General features: G+C 43.4%; 1 protein-coding gene across 5 annotated transcripts in view; it reads right to left on the bottom strand.

Moving 5' to 3' along the window:
- Positions 1-71: 71 nt before the first annotated feature.
- The window catches only part of Ca-beta (Calcium channel protein beta subunit), a 15,707-nt gene continuing 3,783 nt past the window's right edge, over positions 72-11,995 (bottom strand). For 4 of the 5 annotated variants that reach the window (XM_022837645.2, XM_022837643.2, XM_022837642.2 and 1 more), the window contains 7 exons: positions 7,985-8,195; positions 7,504-7,666; positions 6,881-7,186; positions 6,278-6,449; positions 5,719-5,907; positions 4,966-5,205; positions 72-3,109 (listed from right to left, as the gene is read on the bottom strand). In XM_022837645.2, the coding sequence (XP_022693380.1) occupies positions 2,735-3,109; positions 4,966-5,205; positions 5,719-5,907; positions 6,278-6,449; positions 6,881-7,186; positions 7,504-7,666; positions 7,985-8,195 (1,656 nt within the window). In that variant the 3' untranslated portion in view covers positions 72-2,734. Of the gene's footprint in view, positions 3,110-4,965; positions 5,206-5,718; positions 5,908-6,277; positions 6,450-6,880; positions 7,187-7,503; positions 7,667-7,984; positions 8,196-9,691; positions 10,795-11,995 lie in introns of those variants that run through there. The other variant, XM_022837646.2, reaches the window with a different exon arrangement.

Consider the following 11,995-nt stretch of genomic DNA (forward strand, 5'->3'; position numbering starts at 1 on the left):
TATATAACGTGTCCATATCGAGAGAAAAACAAGCTTCCTACGAAATATGTTTTTTCCGTATTTAATAACGATTTTATGGATGATCGTGGTTTCGTTGTGAATTGTATAGTTGCGTGTTGCTGCTGCTGTATCTACAGATCCGTATATATTTTATTATCAGATTGATTAATTGTGATTCGTTATGTGACATAATTCCTAGTTATCAATCGCGAACTTGATACGAACAGGTGAGTAACGGCACGTTTCCAGGATGGTCCAGCATCCAGGATGGTCTTCAGGGAAAAATGTGGCGGTGGTGCGGCGGATTACATCATAAGTTAGCACAGTTTTTCTACATGTAGTCGGAATACACATTGTAGCGGTCGAAAGCGTGTATCCCGTTACATCCATTCAGCAATAAGAACCCCACGTGAGCGGTTTAATGAGCGTGTGTCAACGTAGTTCGCTCTGCGACCACGAAAATATATTAGGCGATCTATAAAATGGTTAGGGCAAGCAAAACCATGAGATAGGACGGTCGTCAGCGTCAAGTTAGCATGGCAAAACACGGTGTCGCTTGGATGCTTATAGTTATGCTGGAAGGGGTCAGAGCAGCGTGTTTCAACCTTGTCCACTACTAGTTTGTTTTACCCGGAAAACGTTCCAAATACATTTTTCTGCACAATCTTGTCTATGGCTGAACGATAACTAGAGAAAGATATCAGTCCTTTACTTTGTTCAGACATCGTGTATTGTACAGGGATGCTGCAAGCTTTCGAGTGGGGATCAGGCTTGACATTACCGTTATAAGAAATTAGGACAGCGTATACTGTACGAAACGATAACGGTGCCCGTACGAACAACGATAACCATAGGTATGATTTCACAGTATTTCAAACAATATTTGTAGCTAAATATTATTAGGTAGGCGCTCAATCTGCCAGCAATTGGTAAATAAGGAATTTATCATGTCTCTCACTATGACAAGTGGGTGTACTTTCGTAGTTGTTATTGATTTGTATTACTATCGATTTTCTTTTTATTATTACTCTGACATGACGGTGATGACCGATTAAAACGTGATACGTGAAGAAGGTGTTAGTTATCGTTATATATGTTGTTTTCTTCCTTGATCGAAACGCTCGTCAAAATGTTTAACTACGTAGATATATATACATGCATATATGTTACAGGCGAAATGCTTATATGGCGAGCCACCACTAACGTAAGCTTTCCGGGTCTTTTGACGACCATAGGAGCGCTCAGTATAAAGGTAGTTGTCATCGGTTTGTTGATAACTTCGCCATACAATTTTTCGCATTTTCACTAGCTTTCATAGGATATAATTGTTGTTAGTCGTTACTAAAAGATCGCAAAGATATAAATATGTTGCGACAACAGTGTTTGTTTGCCAGCTATAACATGGCAGACATAAACCGCTATTTAAAATGTATTTATAATGTACTGTGATCGCTAAAGCGCATTCTAGGTCAAGAAATTTATAATAATAACATCGTCAGTGTTATTACACGAATGAGCTGCCGCTTGCGGCGCGTACACGTAAATATCTGTATGTGTGTGTGTCTAGCGAGTACCAAACTGTGCAACTGCTAAAAATGATGAGTATTACCCCCTCTGATAAATCTGAAGCCGACCAGATAGCGAAAGATTCGAGCCGATTCAGCTTTTGCTGCTGTTGCTGCTAATCCTGCTGATGCTGCCACTATGAAAACAGAAATCCGCCACATCTTTGGACGCTTAGACGATCAATACCGATCGATCAAGGAAGAAGCTTACGAGGACCCCAGTATAGAAGCAGAGAAAAAAGGAGAGTCTAGTTGAACAACAACGATTTGTTGCTATGTTGTTGCGGTCATTGCTAATTAGGCAAGCTAGCGATCATCAGATTAGCATTTTCATTAAGATAGAAGTTAGATTTATAAGCGAGTTCCCCATGCGACCATCCTGGATCACGTTGGTATCAGTTTCTTATGCCACTGACCGAGGCTAGGCTGAGAATGACCAGGCAGACGGCATCTACCACCAAAAGCTGGCCGTTAGGGCTAGATTTCATTTCATTGAAGCATTCGAAAATGTTTAGCGACTCCTTTTTCGACATTTTGATCTTTTTCTCGTCGTCTTTCCCTCGATGCCTCTGAGGCAGATGCTTTTTCCGTTTCGAAGTAGACACCATCATCGATTCTGGCGCACGCACCACCGTTTTCCGCAGTTGTTTTAGTTTGGTTGTGCCGCTGCTTTCCAAACGGCTGTTCTCGATGTAAAAGCTAAATGTCAGCATGTTGAAATGCCACCACGCAGGATTGGAGTCAGGCAGACCGTCGAAAGTTTTATTGTTTCTATTACAATCACTATTTTTATAATTATCATGTTGTTCTTCTCCCACTGAGGTCCATGCAGCTACCCGGCAGTCCCCTGGACCCAAGCACAACAAACAACGCCGAAGATTCGAACCGCCGTCGGTGCTTGGCGCATGTACCAAAAATATACGTATATATCAACATACAAATATGCTATCTATATATATATATATATATATATATATATATATATATATATATATATATATATGCCTACTCGAGGTACCCCTTCAGGTCTCTCCTTCAGTTCCTTAGATTTCATTTCAATTATTGTTCTATTAAATAATCAACGTTCTCGTTTTCATCCTCGAAATGTACCCCTTCGTAGATGGGTCAAACAATTCTGCACAATTTCATTCTAGTTGGTTTTGCCTTTGCTATTGCACATTAACGGGGTAATTATTTTGTCGGCGGTTGTCTCCTTGATAGTCATCGATATAGGGGTCACACCAATCATCCTGCTCCATGGCGTAGCCCCGACTGGGCGCTGGCGGATAACCTCGCGAGTCTCTTTGGTGCGGGCCGTGGCTGCCATGAGTCCTGTGGTGTCCGCTGTGATGTCCTCCATCGTGATCGGGAGGACTGGCCGGAGGGCTATCGTAACCATGGTGGTATGGTGACGGGATCGGTGGGGGTGGACCCCGTTGTTCGTGTTGACTCCTTCCCGATGGTACGCCTGCTTGATGATGCTGATGATGATGCGTCTGCTGTTGATAGTACTGATTATACTCGTCACTGCCCGGCGATGAAATCTAGAATGAGAAGCGGGGCAGAAACACAAGTTGTTAGTAAGTCCATCATCAAGACAGTGGTGTGGAAGGTAACTATACAGGATGATTGCCATTGCGTATGGTGTCACACAGTTAAACAGTGTGGTACGATTGAAAACTTAATCAAAAAAAAAATTACGCGAACAAGTTCGGTAGTGCAGCGTTGAAACGAAATAATTACCGTTGCTCCGTACAGATATACGATGTCCTGAAATGTGAGTAAGGCGAATGCCCCACAAACGGAATTGGCATAAAGCATTGGCCTGACGATAAACGGCCAGTTAAGAGAACGAAACGGTTCGGACAGTCAATGGTAATACAGCCGTTTTGTCAATCTAGCAGAACTATAAGTGCACATGCTGTACATTAAAGCAAGACCCCGGAAGACGCACTCCCCGTTTATGCCTCAACAAATCTACAAATTGTGCATGCTTGCTCCTTCATATCTGTGCGAAGGCTTTAATGGTGCAGTGAATTTAGATGTACAAAAACCAAAGAAATTACTGCAACTAATTCGAATCTGTTAAATGTTAGAGCCCCCTGGCGGACGTCGGGCAAAATTGAATAAAATAAGTATAAGTATAATAAAATAAGTAAGTAAGTATCAAAGTTGACATAAGATGCACATTTAAATAGCTTCTTTTTTTGTTTTTCTTCAAATTACAACTGAAGTGACAAGATGTCTCGGAGACATAACGTAAGTATCCATTTTTTTTTTTTTTTTTTTTTTTTTTTTTTTTTCCATATACAGGCGATGTCACAGACTATTCGTATGGTCAGTATGGAAAACGATTGAGGTCGGCATGGGAAAACTGCTTTTCAATTGTAGCCAACATTATCAAATAACTTAATGGAATGGAAATTTAAGGTAGAATGATATAGATCGAGTAAATTCGTGTGCCACTCATAACGCACGACATCCATTATACTATCATTTCATATCTCCAAAAAACCCGCACGTGCTCTATAATACCTGATGTTCTACTTTTATATAAACCGTAATTTGGTAAAGATTTTCTCTGTAATGTGGTTAACATATGAAAATCAGCCAATGGTTTTGTCTTGTACTGCTCTATTTTCAGCATTTACTAATATGGCTAACTTGATTCTCGATGACGTTCTCGTGATTCATTGATAGCTTCAAAGAATAGGTTACGTAGAATTTGAAGATGGCCGGTCGTTCAACTGTGCACCCATGTGTGTCTGATAGAAACAGTTATTGTAGCGGTAAAGTAGGATGCAAGGTCATGGAATTAGGCAGGGGTAACACATTTTATTGAAAATAAATGAAAACAAGTAGTAGCTGTCGTAGCAGTGGCTGTTAAAAAGAGAATTCACTGAAGAAAATAACTATTTTGGATTCCTGCTGTTATCGATATTCCGGTTGTAGTAATAGTGAGAGACAGTCACTGGTTCGTGCGCCAGCAACACAGGTGAGTTCAAGTTGAGCTGCGAAGGTTAGTTACCTCGACACGAGGGCGGATGGGCAGAGTTGAGGAGTCGTGGTAGAAGTTCTGGTCTGAAGTTCTATTGTGGAAGTGGTCGGGTGATTGGAGTTGGTCATGGAGATGGTTGCTACGGTGGTCAGGATGAAGTCTCGGGTGGTGGGATGAAAAGGGTTGGTAGTGTCTCGAATTGGGGGGTGGGGTGAAGTTTTGGCTGTGGCCTCGATAGTCTCGCTGGCCACGATTATGGATATCGGAGGTAGAATGATGCTCAGATTGATACTGATGCGGATGCTGTTGTTGGTGTTGTTGTTGTTGTTGATGAGGATGGCTGTGATGATAACTGTTGTTTTCATGTACGGGGTGTCCAGGATGGCCTGTAATAGGCCTTACCATATGTGCCCCGGAGCTCATCTGAGAGTGGTCGAGTGGGGACTGCACGTGGGGCACGTTGCTCCCGTGCCGATTCGTCGCGTGCGTGGCATGATGCGAGCTGCCGCTCGGCTGAGGCTGTGCCAGACTCTGCACGATGATAGGCGGATGCGTGGCACGCCAGTACGCCTCGAGAAATTCGGCCAGGTGTTCGCACGCCTCTTCCAATTGGTTCTCATCTAATATCACATCGAAAAGCTCCTACAAAATCATCGACATGGAAAAGAACATATGTGTATGATATAAAGAGACATAGGCACTTCTCCACAGAACCAACCTTGCAACATGACCGCTGTCAACACCTTATCACCGATCCGATGATGCTGTGAAAGCCTACTTACATCGAGACTTCGTTTAATAAAGATCCAATATATCGGTATGATTAATAAAACGAATCAACTGGATCATTGGCTGGGTAATTTGCAACTGCTAAGGGTATAAGATGCGGTAGAGTTATTGAAAATGTTCAAGAGAATTTAAATATTAATACGACATGATGCCACTTACTAATCCTGCACTCGTTCGACGTGAAGGTGTTCATCCGATCACTGCGTCTATCCCAGACATACTAACGTGCTTGAGCTTTCGCTTTCGTTCACTGTATTGTGATGATCATGATTTGTTACAATGTTCGGTTCCATTTTTTGTCGGAGGAGCGCTATTCTTAGGCTGACGAATAAGACACTGAATCAATCTAAGTCTCAACCTACTCACCGGACTACACTGTGCTAACTTTTCAGCAGCGACCATCTGTACGTTTAGATTGCGACTTTGTGACTTTCCTCGAGACTTGATTAATCGTTGAAGCACTTTCGGCGAAGAGATCTTCACGTAGACCATGATTGGCGCAAGCGAGGTCTTCGCTAGTTGTGACGGGTGATTTATCGTATCACAATCCAACACCTGCGAAACGCAAGAACCAAAAATTTCGATGCGTCAATTTTCACTATTACAATCGCCCGAGTGACGAGCAACACTGAGATGGTTCTAAGAAACAGAAAAGCATCTTATATTATTGCACATATAATAGGCATTTCGGCCACATGGCAGTGACAGAAAACATGACAGGCTTTCCTATATTCGGTTTTGATTATTTAGTATCGTATACAAATTATTAAGATATAATGTGTTTTATAGAAATACAACGACCCCCTACTGCGCCTAGATGTTTGAATATTGCATATTTGAAGTTTAATTTGGAAGTGGACAATTTATCAGTACAGGACTTTTCGGTCGAGCCTTTTTCTAGGCATCAAACTTGGCCTATACCTACCACAAGCTGCAGGGTTCTGGCTAATTCAAATATACGTTCAATCTCGCTTTGAACTTCAGCTAGACATGAGGATCTTGAATTGGACCTCTCCATAATGGCTCGTTTGCTAGGATTATTCAGTAATGACCGCTTCGCCAACGAGATGTCCGCTGTTACGCGAGTAATAATGATTCTGGAAGGTCAAAGGCGAATATAGAAGGGTAGAATGAAAGAAAATGATCATGCCAGATTCGAATGGAACGATTGGCTGTCAAATCGTTTTATATCTTCACGCATCGCTGCATCGAAAATGACTAAAAAGCAAGCAATCCTTAGTTATCCTCACGGAAAGCTTTCCGTTTATATTTAAATTTTATGAAATATCTGACATTCACGTATTTAACTCCAGTTTCATATGTAACGACGAGGGCTTCGTTGACCTGACCTGTAATGGTTGGCCATGTAATGGCTAGGGCTCATCGAATGATTACCTCGCGTTACAACTGCATAAAACAAAGATAGTGACAAAGTCCCGAGATAGTGGACTTCGCTTCGAGCTACTTGATGTTCCGGCAGTAAGTTTTCAATGGACGTTTTGCTTTTGTCGATTTGTTCACTACTTACTTTCCTTCGAAGCGATGCTTAAGGAAGTCAAATAGCGCTTTCTGCATCATGTCGGTAACCTCGTAGCCCTTGAGAGAGGGACCGACCAACACGACGGGCCGCATCGATGGAACAACGTCGTACGGGGGAATGTTCTCGGCTTTCTTAAAGAACGGTTTCCGCTTCTCCTTATTTGGCGGGGGTGTTGTCAAAGACGCCCCTGGCCCGCCCTTTCCGCCGCCGCCGCCGCCGCGTGTACTATCGCTATCATCGCCGCCCATCTGGTTGTCCAGGCCATTCTGGTCGGGCGTCGGAGGGGTCGAACCTCTGGGAAACGAATCAACACACCGAATAGCGAAAAAAACCAGAACTCGACATAGTCACCATTAGCGGTAAGCCATAACTACAAGGTTACGGAAAAGTTCGTTTCGATGGATTACTCGATTGTTGACGTCTAGATTCTGCTTGCGTTGGAAAATGTCTGCCTCTAATCATTCACCGATAAAAATAAGTTCTGCGAGGCGACAACTAGGATTCATTGCGATAGCAGGAACGCAGTGTTTGCTTCTGCGATTATATACGTGTGTGCCATAACTATCTCCTGTTGATTTAATACTGTCCTGGAAACTCAGCGCTAAACTTACCTAGAGTAAAGTTTGGTGTTTCTTGTTTGGGACTGTTGCAGTCGAAGGTTTTCTAATTTAACTGGACTAGGAATAAAACCTATATCACATCCTTCCTTGACTAGGCGTCCGATCCACCAGTCGTTATTGTATTTCTCCTTTATGTGAAGAAAGTCTTTGACTCCTGCAATTGGCCAATACATTTAATACAGAAGGACTGCGCGGATGTGTAAGCCATGTTGACCCACTGTATTGCCCCCTGGTGGACTTTTTTCACTAAATAGCGGAAACTAAAGATCATGATTCTCAAATGAGAACGAATTGTTGGCATGATTTTTATATAGCACAGTCGCACGCTACCAGACGTTACGTAATTACGCCCAGTATCAAATGATATCATAACAGATACAAATCATAGAAATTCCCTTACTGTCGAAATGAAGTAGACAATAGTATCATCGAAGCATGCATTCGATTCATCGAATACCGATTGTATACTTACCGAATGAGATTGCACATCCATGCACTGGGGAGTCATCGTCGAGGCTGCCATCGTAGGCAACATTTGTCCGCACCGCAAATGCGACCGCCTTACTTTTAGCTTTCTCAAGTTGCTGTAACGCCTGCCTTTCAGTCTCCCGTCTCAGTGCCTCCCGTTCTTCATCGAGACTTAGATCTGAGGACGGCTGACTGTAGTTGGAGTCTGCAGAGCCCTGTAGTATATCGAATATCGGTGAAAAACAGTGTGTTAAGGGAAGCGAAAGCCGATCACGAAGACACATATAGGTGATGTCAGCGATAGCAGTTGCAGCAAATCAAAACCGAACTACTCCAGACAACTATCATGGACCTTGTAGCGCTAAAAGCTACCCGTCAACTTTGCGTTGCTCATTTAAATGTTCATATACAAATATATGGCGGCAATAAAAGGAAGCGTCATAACTGCACTAACAATAGCAGAAGCATTGCTAACACTGAAACGTCCCTAGTAAACATGCTGCCGTAAAGCGAAGATAAATCGAGAAGATAACGAATGAAAGCGTCGCATGCGTCAGCCAAAGAAATGTATTCCCGTCTATAGGTCTAGCTAATCACGATACGTGAAGACAGGAGGAACAATGCATAAGAAGGTCAGAAAAGTGGGATTCGATATTTGAAGAAAAGAAGGGGATGGAAAATGAGCTGGGATAATGTGTGTACTTGTGGGCAGGAAGCGAGAATTTATCGCGGTTGTTAGTTATTATGCAATCGTCTAAATAGATCAGGGTCATCCTTTCATCAAGAAGCAGCGGAAGGAGGCTAAAGTTGCATTGTTACGTATTTCTACGGGGAAAAATGAGGAACATCGCATCACATCCTTGCGTGTCGCTTCGCATTAGCAAAGCACCTAAGTAGGAGTCGACAATCTCTTGCTGTGTGCAACAATGGAGAGTGGGTATGTCAGTCTGTATATGGCGCTCCAGATCCGGCAGCACTCCTGAGGAAGGTTAGAAAGAGAATGAGTTTGTCTTCAAGCCGATGAGAGCACGGTTAGCGCACATGCTTGCTTTTTGTCAGTATCGTTGAGTCGTGTCACCTGATGCATGGTGAGCACTTCGCTCAAACCCGAGAACGAATCAGTTAAGATGAATGTATCGTAGGTGAGGACCTTAATTCAAGAAAGGATAGCACACTTCGTTTGTACATCGCCCCACCAAAACGGTTCGCCACTTTCCTGCCTCACCGTGTGCTTTTTCTAATAACCATCAAACATCAACTACTATTCACTAGTATTGGTGTTATTATCACGATTCTTAACATAACTGCCGATTGATTTTGGTATAAGCGATCAACTAAATGGCTAATGACAAAAACAAGATGGAGAGGAAAGGTGCTGCCTTGGAATCCGCCAGATCGGAGTGTACCCGGTCAAGGCAAACTTTCGGATCCAAACATTGCAATTATCGATCATTCAGTTACTAATAAATCAATCAGTCTGCTATTACCAGAATCAGCTGATTACAAGAGTCAAACATACAATAAACAAGAGCTTGTCAGTCGTAAAACTTTTGCGCCGATTGTACATGTATGTGCATCCGGTCAGAAAATTCAATCCGACAGACTATCGGTCAGACCGATGGATATAACCGACAACACACGGACAATATGACGGTCTTAGATCAGATCAGACTCGAGCAACTTAGATCGATCGCAGGAGGTCGATCCTCACCTTTGTAAGCAGTGGTGCCCGATGACTTCGGTCGTGGGGTTCGCGTCGCATGACTTAGCCTGGCAGATTCGTCGCTCCGTCGAGCGGAGCAAACGAACGTCCGTTGGTGTCACTATGGCTACAGTACTGTACTGCTCACGACGTTAATGCTGTTGTGCGCTTTTGAGCGTGTCGTCTCTGTCTGTCACTGGTTGTTGACGTACGTGGTGAAGTCTGAAATTCCAGATCTCAGATCGATCCTCAGACGTGGCTGTTCTGCTTATTATCGTCCCATTCGCCAGGGATCGACATAGGGAAATCACGAAAATCGCTCCAAGACGGCCCGCCCGCACAATCCGCTTGAACATGGACACAACTGCACAGAGGTGTCTGACTGCTTACGTGCTGCGTATCTCTTGGACAGCGAAGCGAGATAGCAGACGACGATAATCTATAGCAGTATACATATTATGACATATTGAGAGAAACTGAGTCTCGGCTAGTAGTTGAATAGTGTAGAGTTGTGGAAATTGCAAGCTGCTTATTATAGCAGCAGTGATATTAACGGTTAGTTGTTGTACTTAGAGTTGTGGCGGTAGGTGTGGGTGAAGTAGCAGCGGTAATAGCTAACTGTAGTAATCTTCGTTCCCTCTGTTGTCTTGGTGTTGATTGGTGGTGCGTGGTAGCGGTGATAGGTGACTTCAGCCTATATTGTCATGGCGCTGAAGAAAACCAGGGTCGTACGAAGAGTAGCTTGCAGAAGGGATTTGCAGAAGCAGCCGTAGAATAGGCTTAGTAGGTGGCATCGGAGCAAATAGAGATATAGTTACTATATAGGAGCGTTCTGTTTTCGGCTTTTGTTGCTATTGTGGTTTACTGTCTCTGATTTAGGTAGATAGAGGTTTTGTTTGGCTGCTGGATCGCACGTGGTTACTCGCTTGGGTGAATCCGTCGTCGTCGACACGAACGTGAACACGTCGACGGGCGAATTGGAAGGAGGGGTCACAAGCGTTTAGGGGAATGAGTGCAAAGCAACGGTTTTTATGCAACGCAGCCGTCAACGGCGATCGTCGCTTTGGCAGGTCGGCTTTGTCTGCCCGGCGCGTTTACGATGATCCTGGTATACTTAAGCCGTCAACGGGCTGCTGCAATGATCAGATCAGATTAACAACGCAACTCGTTCAACATATTACGAACTATAAAACCAGCCAGCATACTGAACGACATACTATCAAGGAAAGTATGTTACAACCGCTGATCAAGCGCGAGATTACTACTATTATTAACCCGTTACCAACTGATGTTACGCTTATATGGACTGTTTAAAGGCGTTTCTAGTTTTCTTATTAAGATCTTACGAAGGTAGAAAAGCGAAGAAAGAAAGACAGCTACGCAGAGGGGGGAGGGAGAGGAGAGAGAGAGAGCGAGGGCAAATTTTCGATACGATCCGAACAATTTTATCGATTTCTTATAATTATTTAAGTATACGAGCAGTAAATACACGATTACGGTACGTGTTTATAAGAAAGGCAGCCTGCACGTAATTTCACCACGTGTGGCTTTCTAGAAGAATTAAAGGGACTGAGCGGGACGAGAGGAAAGGAAATGGCTGAAAGGGGCAGAAAGCGCTTTTGTCTTTTTAGAGAAAATATTCAATTATTTTGAACGAGCGGTAATGGAAGCTAAGTTTAAGTTTAAATTGGCGAAGAAGCAAAACAATGATGAATTGCTGAAAGGGAGGGAGCTGCCCCTGTGGAAAGTGGATAGTCCAGCATTGTGCAGTTGCGACGCTCCCCTTTGCCTCAAGGTGGTAATTCGTGCTGCATCTAGTGAACTCCAATACCAGTAGGATGGTGTTGACCCACACTGATGCCGTAGTCGCAAATAGCCCTCAGCCTTAAGGTACAATAGCGGGAGCGGTGATCGAGACGACCTTATAAAACGCCACCACAGAAATTCGAGGCCCGCAGAAATGGAGTATGCGCATATACTGAGATATAATAGAATGGAATGTAGATCTTATCTAAATTGATTAGAGACCTAATGAACACGCGCACTATACTCCTACCGATAAAAATGGCTTACGCTGCTAAAAACGTAAACGTTGGATAATTGTGGAAGAGAAACTGACCTATCTACTGAAAGGCACTTCGTCGATGAATTGCATTTGTTTGTAATTTATGTTTAATATCTACTAGAAGTAGAAATACTACTGCTACGCGAGTCGAAGGTATAGGCGCGCTCAGCAGGCGCAAGTTGCTCTGGAGTAGAAACGAAAGGTCATAGAATCAAGTGGAGAACAGTACACGACAAATGCGAGATAGG

Source organism: Varroa jacobsoni, unplaced genomic scaffold, assembly GCF_002532875.2.
Source record: "Varroa jacobsoni isolate VJ856 unplaced genomic scaffold, vjacob_1.0 scaffold_719, whole genome shotgun sequence".
NCBI classification, from domain to species: Eukaryota; Metazoa; Arthropoda; class Arachnida; order Mesostigmata; family Varroidae; genus Varroa; species Varroa jacobsoni.